Below are 20,603 nucleotides of genomic sequence, written 5' to 3'. Positions count from 1 at the left end.
GATTGTCTTTGAAATGGTAGCTGGATTTATAGGATGGATTTATATTGTTTTCTTTTGCTTGTTTGGATCCTGTACGTTAATTTGTGTTGTGATAACCTTAAATATAAGCAAACATTCTGGAATATGAAGTTTGGATATTAATGCTGTGTTTAGACTTGGGTGACTTGTTTGCAAATCACTCTGTTCTGTTTTTTAAAATTCTCATTTGCAGTTGATCGCGGCTTCTAAAAATCGCAATGCCAGAGTGTGTTCTAGGGCACCATCTCCTGGTGGGCAGCACACATCGTGTTTGAACGGCTGCCTTCGCTAGGCACAACTATTCCAAGTATTTCTGACTAGCACTACTCCGCAGGCTTACAGGTCATTTCTCATTCTAAATCTGCAATAAAACACTATTTAACATTTTTTACATTCTTCCTCTTCACTGCAAATGCAGCTATTCACTGTGCTGCACAAACACAACTCGGGACAGACCCTGTAAAATTCCAGTCCCAACAGGCGCTCTGTGTGCTGGGTCAGACACACAACATCTGCCCAGGCACCTGGGATTAATGCACCATTTATGTGTCTGATTGCTTTTATAGTTTCATCTTCCACTTCTCTGACATATTTCAGATAACAGCACTTCTGTCCAGTGCAGTTTATTGGCTCATCCTTTGGAGGCTGCACATGGCCCCAGCCACGCTTCTTACAGTCACAGTGCCTGGATATTCCAGTGCAATCAGCCAATTCATTTACATAAATCCATAATTTAGGTGGTCAGCTCCATTAGCAGTGCACCCACTTAGTACTTCTAAGGAGGTCTTAGGTTATAGAGCTTCTTATTTCAGAGACTTGGGAATGCAAAGCAAACCTGAGACTCTGCACAGCTGAAACTTCTCTCGATGCGATAAAAAGAAAGTCCTGATTTCAATACTGCAAACCAGCAAAGAAATCAGACAGCAGTAGAATACAGAATAAATAAAGACTAGAAACTGTGCCTGAGGGTCAGACTGTCAGACGTGAGCCCCCCATGCTGTGCTGGTGCAGAGTACCAGCCTCACTGTCTTGACTCTTTATACTCACTCGAGATGAGGCAGCTCCGAGCACTGCCCTCCTGACCTGGCAACACAACACCCTGCAGCTGGGATGGGATGGATCAGGAAAAAAAGAGGATATTGCTTTGTTGAGAACACCAAATACATTTATCTTTCGTTGTATTTTCCGTGTGAAGTGGTAGTATAGAGGTACCACTGAAAATAATGACCAAATTTGCCAGAGGATAGAGCTGTTCCCCAAGCAGGGTAACTCATGAAGGCTGGTCTCTGGATTCTGGATCCTCTGCATTCTCCAGCTCATATCCTGCCCTCCAAATCCCCAATAATGCCACTGTCCCATCAGAGCTCTCCCCTGCACTCATCCCAGTCCTTAGCCACTGTTCACAGCATCTCCAGCTTCCTCCCACTTTAATTCTCTCCCAGGTCCCCCTGCCCTCTCTCTGTGCATTCCCTTTGTGATCCCCAAAGCTTCCCAAGCTCCAGTCAGGTGTCTCTGCCATCCTTTTCCCCCAGCACACTCCTGCTGCCTCCAGTTATGGCTGGTTAGATGTGCAGGAGCAGCAAAGCACCCGTGGATGTGCAGACAGAGCCCCAGCAGCTGTGGGAGCACCACACCTACCCAGCCTGAGCTCTGGGGGTCTGGCTCTTCTCATCTACAGCCACTTACTCGTGGGGTTGCAGTGATGGAGTTAACGTTTGCAAGGAGCTTCAGGTGCAGCTGAAAGGACTGGCAGAGCAATTCCCTAAGTATCTTTTCTTTTGGAAATCCTACTGCAAACTTCTCACTTTCCCTCGTGTGAGGGAAGGATGTGCTGATGACACAGATGAAGATAACATGTATCTGAACAGCGATTTTCTTCTTTAACATAAACAGATACCAAGCTGGATCTACCAGCCCATGTATTTGCTTCATCCTATTCCAAATCAAAGCCCTGAATTGCCTCTCCCTCCCACACCTCTGTCTGCAGGTGAATGCTCTCTGTAATCACTCTCCTTAGACACCAGCACTGAAATCATCTCAGGCAAGCAAAAATCAACTGACCTGTGTAAGATTTGTTGTATTACCTTGATCCTGCTTTCTGCTTTCTTTCAGGTTCAGTATTTCAGATGCACAAAGGGGAGAGCTTCTTGTCCTTGGAGCTGCAAAGAGAGGAAAATATCTCTACCTATAGGCACAGAAACAGAACAAACACAAATTTATTTCCCTTAATTCAGTGTTTATTCAGTTTTCTAACCCAAATTTAAAATTTTGGGGCAATAGAAGTAATGCTTGAAGCAGATATCAATGGTATCTTCAGACTGAACACAGGCTGATTTTATCTTCTGGGCTCTAATAAATGGTTACCAAGAGGACATTGTTGTAAAGGTCAGAACTTGAAATGGCACATCAATCTGCTCCCAGCTGTCAGAGTGCAGAGGACACACCTCTCTCTGTCGCTCAACTATGCAATGGTTTCCTGAAGTACAACTAAAATGTCACCCAGCAGTACTGCAAACACTACACGGTGCAGGTGCTCTTTAGGAGAGGGGCTGTGTCAGCAGGGCCCCAAAGCTCCTTCTCCTGAGTGGTTATCACCTCATAAGGGTGACTGGGGAGATGCTTTGAGAATTCCTCCACCCCAGGTCAGAGCAGCTGAAGGACTCTCTAATTAACAGCTGTCTATCGTCAGTGGTCAATATTCCTTTCCATGCTCCACTGCAGAAAAGGGGACAGACAGCAGATACAATCCCAGCTGTACTCAGCTACACTCATCTTCCACTGTCTTGGCCATGGCACTCAAATTCACTAAGGAAATAAATGAAATAAAAAATTCAAGTGTCAACAATTAATCGTTGCTATAAAAGCAGCCAGAAAAGCTTATCTGCATTACAGAACTTTGCATGAGTATAAACAGACATCTGGAGAACTCCAGGGGACAGAAGAGCCAATTTATATCACTGCAAATAGCAATTTGTACTGATTTAATGAGCTGGGCTCAAAAATTGGTAGTGAAGACAGAACCTGCTTTAGGGTGCCACACCAAGGCACTGGCAAGAATCTCTGCTCCATTTGAACGTTTAAATCTTGTGCCTTCCAACTACACTTCCTTCCACATGGCTATTACTGCTATTAGGAGTTGAACAAATTGTCAGTTGAAAAGTGGTTGGGGTTTTTTAATTACTTGAAAGCTTCATAAATGCTTCAATTTATAATTTTGTCTCCAGTTCAGGTTGGAAAGTTCCCCATTAATACGGTGTTGGTGACTGGTAGCCAATTAAGGACACTCACACTCCAGCAGTTCTGAACAGCAGCTTTTCACTGAGCACAGCAGCAGTTTGAATTGTAGTAAAAATCAGTCCCTTCCACGTTAAAGGAGGATCTGCAGCATTTTCTGGCCGTGTAACTCCTTCCTGCCCAGACACAAGGGGCACAACGACATCTCCTGACCACATGCCCAGGGGAGTTCACCCCTGTGCAGGTGAATTTTCCTTTCATGCTGCAACCCAAAGATGACACATCATTAAAATTACTTAATGCTTCTCTAAAACTTCATCTCACCAACTAATAACTGAAGGAGTAGAGGCCAGTGAGACTGAATAGACCCCCCCAAATCTGTCAGTGATGTTATTTTGATGCAGCTCATACACCACTGCCAAGTCATGAACACTCTCAACACTTCAGTAAAGCTAATGCAGTGTTACCACAGTTATAACCTCTACTGTTAGACTAGTTTTAAAAAGCTAGAAAGCTAAATTTAATCAATCCTTTTATTTTTCATCAAGCTTAAACCCAAAATATGCCAGCCCTAATTTTTGGAAGATGTCATTAGACATTAAATTCTAGTGCTTCAGCTGTTTATGGCAAGACTTTTTTCATTGTAGCACTGAAAATCCTTCCTGTAATGCCTCTTATTTACAGCTTTACCTCTCAGTCTTTGCTCATGCCAGCCAAGCAGCAGCCAACTCAAAGGATTTAATTGCACAGTGAAGAATGAGGCCTCCAAACAAGCCACTGCATATGCCTATTACTGCCCAAAACAAGGAATAAAACATTCACTGCCTCGTAGAAGCAGTTCTGCTCTGCCCTGGCAACTCAACACTGTCAGAACCAGATGCAGGAACCAAAATATTTTGTTTGTTTTTACATTTGCCTTCTGTAATTTTGATTAAAAGTCATTTAGTTTGCAAACTGTAAGAGAACAGATCTTGCTGCTCAGTTGCTGTGCTCTGCCAGGCCAACTCTGCATACTTACCTGTGAGTAGAAGCAGTTTTGGTTCACTAAGTGGAAGCTGGAAGATAATTTTGGTACAGTGACAGACATGGCCAATGAATGCATTGTAAGAACCAACACTGATAGTTCAGAGAGCCACAAACACCAACACATGCAGCAGGTTTTCAGATATTGATTCTAAACATGGCACTTTTGTCCTACACACAGACTGTAACGTACAAAAATCAGTGCTCTCTTTCTGAAGGCAGGAGGGAGTGAAAAGCTGTGTGTGGGGGTGCAACTGCTTCAGCTGAAGAGCCCAATAACTGATTGTCCAAGAAAAAAAAAACATTCACAAAAGTTTTATTAAAAAAATTCCCCTTTCACCTCAAACAAGTGAAGCTTAAGTTCTGTACTACTAGGTTATGTTTAGAAAAATGGAAATAATACAGTAATTTTTGAAGGCTATACATTGTAAAATCCCATAAGTCAGCATAATCTTGGACTGTGCAAGCAAATATAGCAAGTATTTCAGATGTTATTTATTTGGTCCATCAGATGTACAGTATAGTAGTAGTATCTGAGTTTACAAAACATCAAATATAAATAACCTGAAACTGTAACAATACACAAAAATTTGCTTCTTACATTGACATACCAGGCAGTACGAGCTGAAAAACTGGAGTAAATTAACAGTTTTACAGTAATGTACACAGTGCCAGCTGATGTTTGAGAACATGTTAGAACATGGCACTAATTTGCTTTGTTGAAATTTTTTCTTTACTTGTTCAGGGTGTGAAAAATGTTTAGGACTAGGCTAAAAATGTTTTTCCTCAAGCATCTGTGACCGTGTGAATGCTGCAGGTGAAGCCCTCACACATGGAATAAGGGATAGGTAAATGTGCAGGCAGGTCACTGCTGGGAAGCTTCAAAGGTCCTCACTGAGAAATTAAAAGTGTAGTTGCTTCAAATCTGGGCATCAGATTTTACTCACCAAGGGGAGGTTGATTCTGTCCTGTTGGATGATACCTAAGAGGTATTTACACAGAAATAACATGCTTTTTCCATGACTGTTTAAGCAAATACTGATCTGTAAGTATTTATAAACTATGTTTCTAGTACATTTAATATCTGGAATTAACATGGAAAACATTTCTGGACGAGTCTAGTGATACGAGAGCTTTACCATCAAGAGAAGCAGACACAAATTATTGAAGCCAGTGATCTGGTGTTCACTTTGAACCAAGGCCTTAACATTAGTCTAGTTCTGGACATTTTTCACATCCCACACCATGTGCTGTTACAGTGTTACATTAGCACGTTGTCAAGGGGCATTTGTGTGTTCCATCAAACGCTCTCCCTCCTGCTCTGCCAGCTCAGCACACGCCCTTGGTAGTGACGTACTCGCAGCCCTTCTCCTCGAGTTTCCTCTTGTGGCTCCTGTTCTCCTCCTCAGCACCGCCTGAAGTACCTTCATCCTCGGAATCCACGATCATCAGGTCGTCCTGCTCCGAGCCCTGCCCAGCACGAGCCCTCTTTGCCCCCACACACTCACACTCCTGGCCGAGTTTCCTCTTGTGGCTCCTGTTCTCCACCTCATCGGCAGCGTTGCCTGAAGGACCTTCATCCTCAGAGTCAACAATCACCACATCGTCCTGATCTGCAGCTGCAACACACAGGGTTCCCGTTCAGATGGATGCTGCAGAAACAGCCTGCCCTCCAACTGACTTCCATACACACAAGTAAGCGTGTCTCTAATACAAGGAATCCACCTTGGAACATTCTTTATCCCTGTTCTCTGCTATTCACCTGCAGGAGGGTTTTGAATTTCCCTGGAATGACTGTAAAATATGGCTTTCATATTGTTATTCCTTCTTCACCAAAGGTATGGAAAATACTGCAATAACCCAAGAATTAGGAAATGCAGAAGGGGAGACTGAGGGGAGACCTCCCTGCAGCTCCAACTGCCTGGGCAGGGGCAGAGGAGGGGCAGGACTGAGCTCTGCTCTGGGGGGACCAGGGACAGCCCCCAGGGAATGGCTGGAGCTGTGTCAGGGCAGGCTCAGGGTGGATCTCAGGGAAAGGTTCTTCCCCCAGAGGGTGGTTGGCACTGAACAGGCTCCCCAGGGCAGTGGGCACAGCCCCAAGGCTGCCAGAGCTGCAGGAGGGTTGGGATGATGCTCTGGGGCACAGGGGGTGACTCTTGGGGATGGGGCTGTGCAGGGCCAGGGGTTGGATTGATGGTCCTGGTGGGTCCCTTCCAACCTGGCGTGTTCTGTGACTGTAACTTGTTCTGAGTGCACAGAACAGAACAATCCCGTGCTGTCTGCAGCAGCTTTTGAGAAAAGAACTTTCCCACCCCCCAAGCTGTAGTGCAGCCTCTCCTCTCCATCCACACTCAGCAGAACTCCCAGGAGAGGCCACACTCCATGAGAGACAACCACAAAGAGAGGGAGAAGTGGAAGGGTGAGCAGACTTACAGAGCTGGAGGGTAACAGTGGATAGTACAAAAAGGCAAAATAGAACCAAATGTGAACTTTTAAGACATCTAGTGGATTTGGTTTGTTTTTAAGTACAAATTCGCTGTAAAAACGAATTTGATACTATTTTTGCCATTTTTTAATATAATTTGAAATAAATTTTAGCAATGCTCTTTAAATTTAGTCTCCCCTGAGAAAGGAGGCAAGTGGCTACATGCTTGTCTGCTTTAATCTGCCAGGCAAAGGAACAGCATCCCAAAGTGTAAACAGAACTGTGGATCTCTAACTCCCATCTGCACACCCTGTCCCTATAAACAGAGGGACATTTCCAGTTCATGAGCCTCCCCTTCTTAGGCATTCCATTTGCATTTAAGTTGTTTTGAGTGTGTTCAAAGGAAGTCCACATCAGGAAGGTGATGGTACTTCTTCCTGAGAGCAGAGTCCTTTCTCTTTAGGGAGAAGGTGATAAATTTGGTTGATTCTTTTTTCTCAGTCAGCAGTGTGACCATGAGTTAGGAGGGGTCAACTTTACTTAAATCACTGTGCAGATGATGCATTTAAACTGACACCCCACCATGCCCATGCCAGGTAAATAATACAATTTCAAGCTGTATTTACTGTAAACCTTTGTGCATTTTGTAAAAACTGTAAATGTGCATTTTTCTATTTACTATCACAGTTATACACAGAGGCAACTCAAATGCCTTTTATTTTGTTTTGGCAAAGTTAAGTCATAAAACTGAAGACAATGCTTTAATTGGACTGCACTACTGAAAGACTATTTTGTTTCATTCCATACCAAATGGTGCTATTTACCTGTCGATGTTGAGGGTTGTGCTCCATCATCACTACCATTGCTGATGTTCCTCAATGGTGGTTCTGATGGTTTAGGGCCAATTCTTTCAGGGGCGTCACCAACAACTTCAAATTCCACATCTTTTTCTAGGTCTTCACTGCAGAAAAACACACCTGCCTTGAAACACCCAGGAGAAAACAACCCCTGTCTCCTTCCCAAAGCAAACCTCTTTCAAGGATCTATTAGCTCAGCAGGCTGAGGGTTTTTTTCCTTTTTAAACTTTGTTTTGTTTTTATTTCAAATGGCAGTTTCTTGCTTGTTGTTTCCCCAGAAGTGTATTTGGTTTTGCACTGTGTTTTTATGATGTGTAATGACAAATTATTCAAACAAACCTTTCTGATACTGTTGTGAAAAAACCAAAATCAAAGAAAAACCCACCCAAACCAAACCCCTTCAACTCTGTAATTTCATAAAAAAAAAAAACAATTCCTCTTTTACCTCTATATTTCCTTTCAGCAGTTTAATCTTGGAACTTCATTCATGTATTTTAAAATTCTGAGTGGAAAACCCCTGTGGAACTGTTCTACACACACACAGCCCAAATCATTATTTCAGAATCTTACCTATGAAGCACGTTGATTAACAGAGTGTAGTCCTGCAGGAAATCATCTGCTTGTAGTCGAGTGCCATTTCGAATTGCAAAGTCTGACAATTTCCTGTGGTTATTTGCTACAAAAACAATAAAACCTGCAGTGTTTACAGCTGTTTATATAAAGATCCTTTACACCTGAACCCATATGATGAAAGGAATGCTCCAGAAGTTTTATGTAGAAACATTAACATTAGCATTTATTAGCCATATTGAAGTAAAAGCTGACTTTTAACCTGTTAGGAGTTCAAACTACTTATGGTGACTTATTTACCCCTCATGCATCACGTTCAAGCACCTCCCAATTACATTTAGGAACATTCTGGAGATGATACCTGCATTTCAGTAGTGCCTACAAGCATCATCAACAGACCCCATTTAAGAACCACAAAATGAAGGGGGTTTGCACACAGGCACCTGTTTTTGGAAGGAATCCTGGAAGTACTTGATGCAGGGAAGCTGAAGTGGCCATGCAGGCCTGTACACAACCCCACTGCCTATTCCCAGGGCACCCAAAACACTTGCAAATCCATTCCCTTCAAACACCAATCTACAGGATGAACACTGCAACAATCTGCTCTACACATATTTTGCATGGTTTCTTCCAAGGTTTTGTCTACTCTTATCTAAAAACCTTCAGCACTCATACCTTCTGTTTCTCCTTCTTCTGAAGAGATAAGGATAGTTCCCTTTCCATCATCTATTTGTACATCTGGTGCTACCATAGCAAATTTCTCTTTCAGTATCTGAAAATACAAATACAATTATTTAATCAATAGCTGCCTTAAACACACTTATAGAAAAAGAACCTTGAATTGTGTTGATTTTATTATCCTGGCATCTACTGAAAGCCTGTAGTTTCCTTTCTTTCACTTCCATGAACAAAATGATTATATTTTTGATTCAGATATGCTGGAAAGTTTTTTAGAATACTTCATAAAACGACAGAATCACAAATCAGTTGTGACTACACAAGTGCAGTGTGGCTACTGAACTATTCAACTGCAGTACAAATTTAGTTTGTTGTCAGGTATGAACAGGCTTTAAAACCATCAAAAAATTACCAAGTGCAAACATTCCTTCACAAGACACAGAACACACATGGGCAAGAAGCATCTTGGTTAATTAAAGCTGAGAGAAATGTAAATATAAGCAGGTGATGCTCAGTCAAAATGTGCCTTTAAAAATGTACAGCATTAGGATGCAAATGAAAGCCTCAAGATTTACCTTGTCCTGGAGTGTTAACACAGTGACCTTGTGCACGTTCAGCTTCACAGTCACTTCTGGCTTACTTGCACACACATAACAATTAGGATTTGGTGGATCCAAAGCACAAGGAACCAACAGCTTCTTCCTGGGATTGGGCTGCTTGTTCAGAAAAATCTTGAGGACAAAAGAGAAGAAAACAAGTTGTTGTGTAAGTAAGTAACAGCATGTATAAATCTGCTTTGCTGCAGATGCCTTCTCTCAGTCTCCCAGACTGTGTTCCCTGCTCCTCTCTGCCATTGCTGCTGAGCAGGACAAAGTCTGGTCCCAGCCAGTCCTCACTGACACCTGTGCTGACTGAGCAGCTGCTGCCAAACATCTGCCAAACATCTGCACCCCGAGACAGCCACGTTCAGCTCGGGGCACTCTGCTTCTCCCTCCTGCCCAGCACCAAATTCTCATCAAATCACGGGAATTTAATACCCCTGAGACCTGCACTTCTCTTTTCACTCTGACTGGAAGTTCTCAGCACCTCCAGAATCTACTGAAGCAACAAGTGAGACACAGTAAAACCACACATTAGTAAGAAAATGTTAAATGTAGTTTTTCAACAAATAATAAGTAACAAGAAAGGAAAGTTTCCTCTTCCCACTTACCGTTCTACACTGGTCTATTTTTCCTGATAAGATCTTCAAACCCTCCAGCACTATCAGACCAGCTATTACTGCATTAGTGGTAGCTATAGCTGGGATAATGTTTCCTGCCATCGCTGCAAAATAAGCAAGAGTATGCAGATTTGAACAGCAGATGAAAACAAGAAGTGTAAATGATTACTTAAATAAAACAATGTTATATTTTATCCTTACACTTGATGTCAAATCTGCTCTTCATATTCATTCCAAAAACATGCATCCTGAGGTTTGCAGCAGAAGTGACAAAATCCATGGAAGAAGGGTCATCCTAACAAGTTAATGCAAAAAGCATTTAAAAATCAGAATACTCCTTGGAAATAGTCTGCAACACATGGTTCCTAAAACCTTAAAACCCAGAAAGCTTTTAAAAAAAAGTCTGTACACTATTCCAGTTCAAAGTCAACATAGTCCCCCTTTCAGATGGTGTGTTTAGACAGAGCAGCAATACTTTAAATACAATTCAAAACAGATGTATTTTAATAGAAAATTAGACTATTAGAATTAATAAAATGCCTTGTATGTTAAAGAAAAAGGTTAAATCCTAATTCTTACAATGTTTTAAACATTTTCAGCACTGAAGCAAACCCTTTCAAACACTCTGTTGTAATAATACTTTACTATTTTGCCCCCCCCGCCCTATTTACAAACTCTTTTTTTTAATGTCAAAGTTATTTTACATCCCAACAGTCAATCCTTACCCTCAGTGAGTTACAAAATGTAGAGTGTTTAAAATGGAAAGTGCTTTCAGGGAGGAAACACTTTTGCTCTAAGTAGTATTATTTTGGAATAAAACCGAACGAGCCCAACCAATTTGTGCTGCATTTGTAGAGAACACACAGAGTTTATTTATGGCAAACTAACTTTATCCCATATAAGTGCTTCTCCATCAGCCTTCTCAGCCAGGTGAAGACTCAGGGTTTTAACACTCTTTGAAAACAGGTCTGCATAGCTCCTGACATTGAGAACCTGCTGATCCTTCAGCACTGCAGAGGATTCATTTTGCTGGTCAGATATGCTTTGCTCTTTGGGGAAAAAAGAAAAATAAATAAGATCAGGAATATTTATAAATTCCACAGTAGTTCTCTCAAATAATTTTCAGCAAAATTGAGTATTTTCTAAATTGAGGAATAATATCCTTAACCTACAGCAGCCCCGACATTTTACAACAAATCTGCATTTCAAATTGCAACTGCAGCTGTTATATCAGTCACCCAGCCATGCACAAATTACAGCAAATGTAAACTTTCAACAAACCTCAGCTTTCAGAGGTAAATCTATCAGTGCTTACGGTAAGGTGGCCTAGAACAAGCTGACATGTAATTTTGTGGAATGTCTATTTTCTACAGCCAATACTGAGTATGCAAAACAGCCTGAGAAGAATGTTTTCATCTTCAGGAATTGCAAAGAATTAATATGTTCTTTATCATACTCAACTGTGACAGTAAACAAAATGTATATACATCCCAGAGGTGCATTAATAAACAGCAGGTACAATTTAAAAATATACAGCAGGAGGAGGGACAGTTACCTTGCTTTTGTACCTCTGCCCAGTCCAGTGGCACTGGAGGCTTTCTTTTCCTCCACAGCTTATCCATGGTCAGCAGATATCTAATGTCATCTTTGAAAAGCTGGGAAACATGAAAACAAAATTAAATGAAAGGGGAAAAACCCCCCCACATTTTATTTTTACGTCTGCTGTGAGACTGGAAAATTTGGATTAGATTTATGAGGTTTGGATTTTCTCCTTGAAAGTATTTTCAGCTACATAAAGCCAGATTCCAAAAAACCATGATGTTTAAGTGTCTAAGCTGGGTTTTGACTTAATTTTAAAGCACCTCATAGACTTCAAGTAAAGACATTTATCTGGGGGAAAGAAGATACCTTAGTAAAAAGTTTAACTGGGTCGTAGCCAGTTGATTTAGCCCACTCCTTCGTTGAAACACGTTTAATCTCACCATCTTCATTGGATGCTAGTGCTCTGGCTTCTGCTTCTGCTGGCTCCCCTGTTAATGAAGAGATAACCAATATTTTAATTAAAAATAATAATAAAAAAAAAATGAAAAGCCTATCCAAATATTCCCCCCCCCGAGTCAATAACTAAAATTATGCAGGAACCATAAACTGGCTTTACTGTGCCCAAAAAGAGCTGAATCAGACAGAGAGTGCCTGCTCCTGTTGGCCTCTGCACCTCACTGATTTCACCTGATGTCACCCGATTCCATCCTTAGCAGAAACAAGGAAAAACTGCCTCCCATTAACTTTCTCCACCTAGTGTTGGGATTTCATAAATATCTAACCACTCCTTGTAGGAGCCTCTTCCTAGCCCAAGAGTCTTAGCTTGGTTAGGACTTAAAAAAAAAAAAAAAAACCAAAAAAAAAGAAAAAAGCTTCCTATCTCTTTTACAAAAAAAAATGCCATATACAGGTGCTAATAATTTATTTCTTTCCCAGTCATATCCAACATTGCCATCATGATTTCTAATAAGCAACAGGTTGATGTTTTCATAAAACTATCTATTAACATCTTGACTGAATGAGAAAAATCAACTCAGAGACCATCACTTCAGATGTAAATTTGTGAATGCTTCCCCCTTTCACCAGTGCTTTATTTGCATTATTTCATATTTATCTGCTTCATGTCTCATTGCTCAGTCATTCTGTATTGTGAACCTTTCTACTCCTTTTTGCAGTTACTCCTCATCTTTATTATCCCGGGTGACTTTGCCGAACCATTTATGCTGAACTGCACACATGTCCCTCCAACACACTCCTCCAATCCCCATTTATCTCTAGCTTTCAAGTAGCTCAGGATCTTCACCCTTTGCGTGCTTTTATCCCTCAGGTTCCTCCCAAGAGTTTTTGAGGCTGGTCCCTGCACACTGAGAAGGGTTAAACCAAACAGATCTGCTCCTGCCCAGGTTTACTGCTTTCTGCTCCTCCCCAGCTCTGCTGGTCCCTTCAAATGACCCCCTGAGCCGTGCCGGGCACGACTTCCCTTTGCACTGACCCTTCCCTGACTGTCCTGGTTCTGGCTGGGATGGAGTTAATTTTCTCTCTGGTCCAGTGCTGTGGTTTGGATTCAGCTGATCACAGGCTGCTTCAGTTGCTGCCAGGAGGTTACTCTGAGTCAAGGACTTTCCCCTTTCCCACGCTCTGCCAGGGAGCAGGAGCACAAGAAGCTGGGAGGGAGCAGGGCCAGGACAGCTGAGCTGAACTGGCCACAGGGATGTTCCAGAGCTCAGCACAAACTGGGGGAGGTGGCTGGGAGGGGTTGGGCACTGCCTGGGCACCCCCTGGTCAGCGGGTGCTGAGCAGCTGCATCACTGCTTTGTCTCCAGTTTTATTCCCCTCTTACTCTCTTCATTCCATCACTCAAAATGGGCATAGTTCCCATGTAGATTAAGGCTGAAGTGTTGCAGGTTAGAAGAGTTCAAACAATCCCTGTAATTCCTTGCAATCCCTCAGCTAGGAATGCAAAAGGCAGAGGGACTACAAATATCACTCAGTCCTCTGTTCAGAACACAAGCTCTCCAGCTGCAGGGAAGGAAAGGCTCCATCCCTTCCAAATGTGTGAGGGGAAAAGGCCACCCTGCAAAGATCAGTGATTTGCACTTCAAGCTCACTTTTCACTTTAAGTTTCTGGGCACATGGGGAAAACCATTTGCTGCAGAGGGAGCAGGAGACTCCAACCTCTGGTAGGCACCACAGATTGACTTACCTAACAAACACTGAAATTGTTTCAAATAGCTAGGAAAAGGCAAAAGGAGAGAAGCAAATTACACACAGTGTAGATGAAAGTGTGTAAGGGAGACTACAGCTAGCACTCCCCAAACTCCTGTTGTCCAAGGGGGCAGGAAACAGAATCCTCTTAAAAGCAAATGGAGCTGAAGTCTAACCTGAAGAAATGTCATAATCTCTGCAATAGAACACTGCACTAACAGGGTAAGCTCCCAGCTTAGATCACACTCACAGGCAGCTTCAGGGTCAGCTCTGTCAGGGGACACTTCTTGATCAGCATCTTCTTCTCCAAACAACTGGCTATAGGATATCAAGAACAACAACTCAACACCAGAATTTCAGCAACTGGGTAAAGACTGAAACATTTGCTAATGAATATATATCCACATGAGGATTCTTGCTGTCAGACTGCCACTTCACACATTGCTTTTTAAACTGTTGGGATTCATCACACTGGACTTTAACAACACAAAGTGCTCAATACAAAAATTAATTTAGCAAAAGAGTTCTGTAGAACTCAATAATTCACCCAGCTTTATATTTACACTGCAGAACTGAAGGCATTTTTAGAACCTGTGGGATATCCAAGATTCCAACAAACTTTACACTTGTTAATACATGCACTAAACTGAAAAATGTGCTCACTCCACACAAAGATGAAGAACAAAGTAACCTCAACCTACACTGCTGTGCCAAACTACTCTGCCATTACTTTTTGTGATATTAAAGGAAGGTCTAATTGACCTTCCATCTTTATATTAAAAGAAAAAAAAAACAAACACACCCTAAAACCCAGGTCAAGGAACTGGAGATTTTCACTATGATTTAAATTGAAAGTTTATAATTTAAAATTAATCTAAAATCCATTACAATTCATTAAAAAAATCACTTACTTGAACAAATACTTAGCCCACACGATGCAGTGGATGGGTTCTGAGGGCGTATTTCGGATTGTGCAGCCTGGAAAAGTCTTCTGCGTTGGTTTAGGCTGACATTCATAACATTCTGTCACTCCCTGGGGGAAAACGAAGTATTTACTTGTCACCCCGAGAAGGCTGCTGATAGTGTAAGCTATTAACAGATGAACTGTAACTCTATCTCTAGACACCAACTCCCTGTTGTCCAAAATAGTGACAAGAGTAACACACAGCCTAACCTTTTTGATAACTGTTACTTGTCCAAGGTAGCCTGCAGTTCCACTCTCTATAAGAGGAATATCAGCAGCCAGACACATCCTGTTCACGTGATTACGGGCAGCTGCAAAGCAAGAGTTTGTAAAGAAAAAAATGGAGTCATTAGGGGAAAAAAGGTTTCACTTCTCCAAATCCAAACTAGTTTTCTATGCAAACACTGCTCCTTAATCTGCCTTGTTTCATTACAGAGCACTACATCATTTTCACAAAGTCCATTTTCCCACTAACACAAGATGTATTTACACTATTAAACACAGCAACCCAACTGAATAAAGCTACACATGTACCCACAAAGCTCCCTATGCACCCACAGCGCCCAGCACTCCCCAGAAAGCAGCAATGTGGCACATCATGTTTGCTTTCAAAGCACCTGCAGAGCACTAAGTACCCTTCCAGTTCCCCCAAAGCACACAGGGCTCAGCCCAGCTACAGGTGGGATTCTTGGGATTTAATGTAAGAGAGGAACAGTGACAGTTGTGTTTCCATGACCACCAACACCTCCCAGTACAAACCAGAGTGCAAACTTCACCTCTGTTATCCAGAGCATTCATAACCAGGGTGAACTGGCGGAAGAACTCAACGTTATAGTCAGGGCTGAGGGAGAGAAAAACAGCACTTGAGATGGCACAGCAAACCTGGGGGCAGCAGCCACAACAAAACCCTGCACATGCAACGGCTGCACTGATGGCCAGGTGACAAATTACATGTATTACACATTTAGCTAAGCTTGAACTGCCCCATTTGTCTCCTGCCCCTTTTAAAGCTGGGTGACAGCCTGAATTTTATGCTGCTGGAAGGAAGCTACTGCAATTAGTACTAATTTGACCAATGAAACGGGCAGACAAGGAAAAGTGATTAAACTACTCTGACCTAATGAGTAAATTGGCTGAGCTGTGGTAACTGACCTTAAAAACCATCAGCTGTGGCTAAAACATGCACACTGTAATTACCACAGCTCATCAGACTGTGGATAATTCATTACACTGAGATAGCCCCACGGCTCTGACTGTGCCTCCAGGAGCCAGGACTGGCATCTGAAACCCTGACACTTCAGCGTCTTTACACTGCACTCCTCTGACTGAGAGGAGGGACAGCAAAGAGCATCAACAGATTTACTGTTTCAGGGGGAGGATGCAGTGAGTCTCTGTTTCTGGCTAACTGTAACATCAGAGTTCAAACCATTTTTAAGAAACTGGACAATTAGAAATTAAAACATGGGAAACAGCTAATGAAAATCTGCGTATTCTTGTACTCTACTCACTGATTGCAGCTCACAAAGACTAAATTATAACAGTTTGGGGCATATATAAACAACAGTTACCTACACACACACACACAAAAAGGACTTATTTTTTTTAATCACAGACTCAACACTTGCATTTCTTTTAATGTAATTACTGCTCGAGACATCAGGGCATTCTTACAGTGTGGAATCTTACGTGGCAAATGTTGCTAATAGAATGAAAAACAGACACAAGCAAATGACTACAGCTTACTACCAGAGCTTGAAACTCATGCAAAATCCACACTCAGGGGTGTGGCAGGCTCACATTTACAGCTACTTCTCCTTACTGAGGAAGCTTTGTGAAATACCTTAAAGCACACCAGTGTAGCATTTAAATAACACAGCACTTGCAAATCAAACCATGGAATTAGAGCTTAAAACCCAACATACTTCATGATGCTATCATGGTAAGCTATAATATTAGCTTCTGGACAAAACTGTAACACGCTTTCCTTGGCAACCTAGAAACGAAACAAACAAAAAAGAAAACAAAAAAAACACTTATTATTTCTTCCTTCCTTCTAAAGACAGACTTGATACCAGTTGAGTATCGAGTAAGTTGGCTACCTTAAGAGATTTAAATACTTTTCTAATGAAATGCTGTGGATAGGCATGATCAACCAACCAACCAACACTTACCTCTGCACAGCAGAAACTAAACTGGGCCAAGTTTCTAACACTATCCATAAAATAACACTGAGCAAGAAGACTTGAGCTTTGACTTTTTCCTCACCTGGGATTTTGATCTTCCAACATGTTTCTTTTGAAACAGAAATTGTCTGTTGAGATTGCTGACATCAATAGTGTCCAAATCAATCTACAAACACACAAGAGAGGCATTTCACTTTCACAGGCACAAAAGGAACAAAATCATGAGCAGAATTTGAAGGAAGGTGACTGCCCAAAATGCACAAACTTTACAGACCCCTTTTCAGGTGTCACATCTGCACTAGGGCAGCTGGAGAGGCACAAGTGACCACTTCACTATCTTCAGGAATCCCACCCTGCTCTGTGCCTCTCCAGGGTGCAGGAAAGGCTGCTCCAAACCAACCAGTTTATCAATGAACGTGGCTTTGGGCAGCTGAATCGCTGAACCAAGGGCTGCATCACCACCTTACACACACACTGCAGGGCACAAGTTTTACTGTGTGTCACAGGACTAACTGCCCAAGGGCACGTTCAAAAACCCAATCACACAATCAGGGTGTTTAAAAACATCCAGCACAGAACACTCGAGTTTTACAACCTCAGGGGATGCCATGTCTGCAGGTCCCCTAAAAGCCACCTTCCTGTTTATTAATACAGGCACAGGAACAGTAAAAATTCAAGTGCCTTTAACCCCCCCCCCCCCACCAGAATTAAGAGTTAACTAGAACTCTGACATTTATTCCTTGCTTTGTTACTGCTTTTCCTCTAATTAAACAGTTTCTCTGCTCACTGACTCTTTCTAGAAGTGCTCTGCTGTCCTTAACAGTTGTAACCAGGAGGAGGGAAAGTTTTTCAGAGTATCAGAGCTGGTTCTCCCAATTCCCACGGATAATGGTGACAAACCCAACACAGTCACCCTTCCACTGCACCCTCCTCTCAGCCTGACCGTGCAGTGGGAAGGGTAAATGTGACACTGAGGGTGTTCTCAGACACTCCCCAGTTTATGGATTATGAAAAAACCATGGCACACACTTATGGAACATCCTTTGCATGCAAGATCCAACCTGCAAGATTAAAATTCCTGTTTTCTGAAGGGAATACCCTTCATTTAAGGACTAAGCTCTAATATACCAAGAACTGCAACAGCTCAAGAGTTCACATTTCTACCTCCTTTCTTTCTCCTGAGACACACTCAGAAAGCTTGTTTAGTCCAGAGCCAAAAAGCCCAAGAACCTCAAGGGAAAACAGTTAAGTGCAAAACTCTGTTAAAATTTCCACTACCCAGAAAACTTTGAGTATTTAACTGGGGATGAGCACAGAGGGACACAAAACACCACTGCAAACAGCAAAAACAGGGTCAAGGAGGCAAAGGAAGGTTTTCTCCAGAGGGAAAATTGGACCATTAGACCTCAACAGAAGCTCCAGTCCAGCTCAAAATGATCAGAATTTAACAGTTCACTTATCAAGCAACTTCTGCACTGCTACCATTTTAGTCAGCTGGAAGAAAAGGCATCAGAACTGCTTAAGAACACACATCATGTTCTTAACTCAGCCCTGGATATCGAGGAACTTCATTTTGTTCTCCATTCCCGAGGACAACAGCCTTTCAACACAGCATATTTAAGTCACATATTTGTGAGCTATCTGGTATTTTAAATTACTAAGGTCTTTTTTAGGTTGATTTTTTTTTTAAATCACAACTTATAAAAATACAAAGCATTTTCAGGTGTTCAAGTCTGTTAGTATTTAACAAGCAAGGAAAACCCTCAACAACATCACAGATATTGACAAAAGCAATTTCTTCTCCCAATAGCAAATTCCCTCTTTGCATAACTATTATTTTTTTGCTCTCACCTTGTCTCCTACCCACCCCTTCCCTATGTTAATAAACTATTATTGTCCTGCATGGAACACTGCCAGGGATATTGTTAAATGAGCACAGCTCTGATGGAGTCCATCCAAGGCAGCCTCGAAAGACAATACCACAACCTAAATTATAATAAGTGAAACAATAAGCACGAGATTTATGCCTAATGAACAACTGGAAAATCAGGAGCTGTTAAACTCCATTGTAATGGGCTGCAGGAGGACACAGCTGACTTGGTAAGGTAGGGAAAAACCGGGGAACACAGTTCTAAACTTCTACAGTTTATTTCCCTGCTGCAATGTTCAAATTAGAAAGGCTTTTTAAAAAAGGGATTTTCTGGAATTACACTTAAAACACATTCTACAAGTTTGAAGAATATGTCAGTGGGGAAGCCTGAGTTGTAGGGCTAACACGGTAAACCAGGAGCTGTTGTCCTACGAGCTGCTCTGCTCAGCCAGTGCGAGCACAACCCCGAACTCCTCCAGCCCGGCACACCAAACTCCCGGGTGTGACCCCTGGCACTCTCTGCAGGACAGAGGGACTCAAGGGAACAGCCTGTGCTCCAGCTGGATTTGAATCCATAGCTGCTCCTGACTACAGTAAGGAATCAATACAGGGCTGGACACCGGCTAACAAAAGTTCTGCCGACAGCATCTCTCTCTATCCCTTTTCCATCACCCCCTCCTCTCACACCTGCCCTTCCCACCCACTTTCAGGTGAATATCTGGAAGCAAAAGTGAAAGCAGGAGCCCGCGGGACACGCCGTGACCGGGTGCCAGCGCTGACGGTTTTACAGCCCGGTATGGAACACACAATTCTCCTCCCCGCGGGTTTTCCTCGCTCCAATTCACCCCCGACCACCCCCGCACGCCGGCACGGGGCACAGCCCAGGCTCCCCGGGCACGGCCGGGCAGCAGGGGCGGCCAGCGCGGAGTGTCGGGGGCTCCCCGGCGCTGCCCGGGCCGGTCCCCGGGGTGGCCGGGCCGGTCCCCGGGTGGCCGGGCCGGTCCCCGGGTGGCCGGGCCGTGCCGGGGGAGGCGGCGCGGCGGGGCCGGGCCGAGGGCGGCGATGGCGCGCAGGCCGCGGCCCTTTGTGGCGCCCCCGGCCCGGCGGTGCCGCGGCGGCCGTGCCGAGCCGTGCCGGGCGGGCCCGGTCGGGCCCCGCAGCGCGGCGGTGAGCGACCGCGCCGGCCCCGCGCCCGCACCGAGCCGAGCGCCCCCACGGGCTCGGCCCGCCCGCCCCGGCCCCGCCCGCCGCGCACCACGTAGATGCTGCTGAAGCCGGTGAGCACCAGGTTCTTGAGCAACTCGCAGCCGATGCCGCCCGCGCCCACCACGAGCACCCGCGCCTGGGACACGGCCTGGGCCAGCTCGGGGCGCAGCGGCCCCGACAGCGGCGCCGCCATGACCGACACGGCGGCGGCTCCGCGCGCCTCCTCACGGCCCGCCGGGGCGGAGCGCCGCCCGCGCACGCAGCGCCCCCTGCCGGCCGGGAGGACCGCGCGGCAGGGCCGGCCGGGGTAGCCGCGGGTTCGAGTCCCGCGCCCGCCGGGAACGCCCCGCGCCCGGCCCCGACAGTGCGGGAGCACCCACGGGGGACAGGACCGCGCGGGAGCACCCACGGCAGCGTCCCCGGGCACCACGGGAGCACCCACGGGGGACAGGACCGCGCGGGGCACCCACGGCAGCGTCCCGGGCACCACGGCAGCTCTGCCTCTGTTTATTCTGAATATAGTCATGTTTTAAATATCCATGTTTAATATGCTTATATATTCAAGATTACTATGTAAGTAATGTGTTTATATATTTATTTATATAGCAT

At 43.9% G+C, this 20,603-nt stretch overlaps 1 protein-coding gene across 2 annotated transcripts; it reads right to left on the bottom strand.

Annotated features, from left to right (window-relative positions):
- Positions 1 to 4,575: 4,575 nt before the first annotated feature.
- Positions 4,576 to 20,216, bottom strand: UBA2 (ubiquitin like modifier activating enzyme 2). 2 transcript variants are annotated; one of them, XM_050311471.1, is made up of 17 exons: positions 20,044 to 20,216; positions 17,001 to 17,084; positions 16,658 to 16,728; positions 15,512 to 15,576; positions 14,946 to 15,046; positions 14,683 to 14,804; positions 14,022 to 14,089; positions 11,933 to 12,054; positions 11,580 to 11,679; positions 10,913 to 11,073; positions 10,226 to 10,319; positions 10,016 to 10,128; positions 9,381 to 9,536; positions 8,803 to 8,899; positions 8,128 to 8,233; positions 7,525 to 7,661; positions 4,576 to 5,894 (listed from the first exon to the last, which is right to left on the bottom strand). In XM_050311471.1, exons 1-17 carry the CDS (start codon positions 20,185 to 20,187, stop codon positions 5,605 to 5,607), a joined length of 2,031 nt encoding a protein of 676 aa, XP_050167428.1. In that variant the 5' UTR covers positions 20,188 to 20,216; the 3' UTR covers positions 4,576 to 5,604. The 2 variants fall into 2 exon arrangements, with proteins under 2 accessions (XP_050167428.1, XP_050167429.1); XM_050311472.1 differs by lacking the exons at positions 16,658 to 16,728; positions 20,044 to 20,216 and having other exon boundaries at positions 17,001 to 17,059.
- Positions 20,217 to 20,603: the final 387 nt, after the last annotated feature.

This window comes from Myiozetetes cayanensis, unplaced genomic scaffold (assembly GCF_022539395.1).
Source record: "Myiozetetes cayanensis isolate MyiCay16 unplaced genomic scaffold, myiCay2020 scf16, whole genome shotgun sequence".
Taxonomy (NCBI): Eukaryota; Metazoa; Chordata; class Aves; order Passeriformes; family Tyrannidae; genus Myiozetetes; species Myiozetetes cayanensis.
This window is presented reverse-complemented; position numbering and strand designations above follow the sequence as displayed.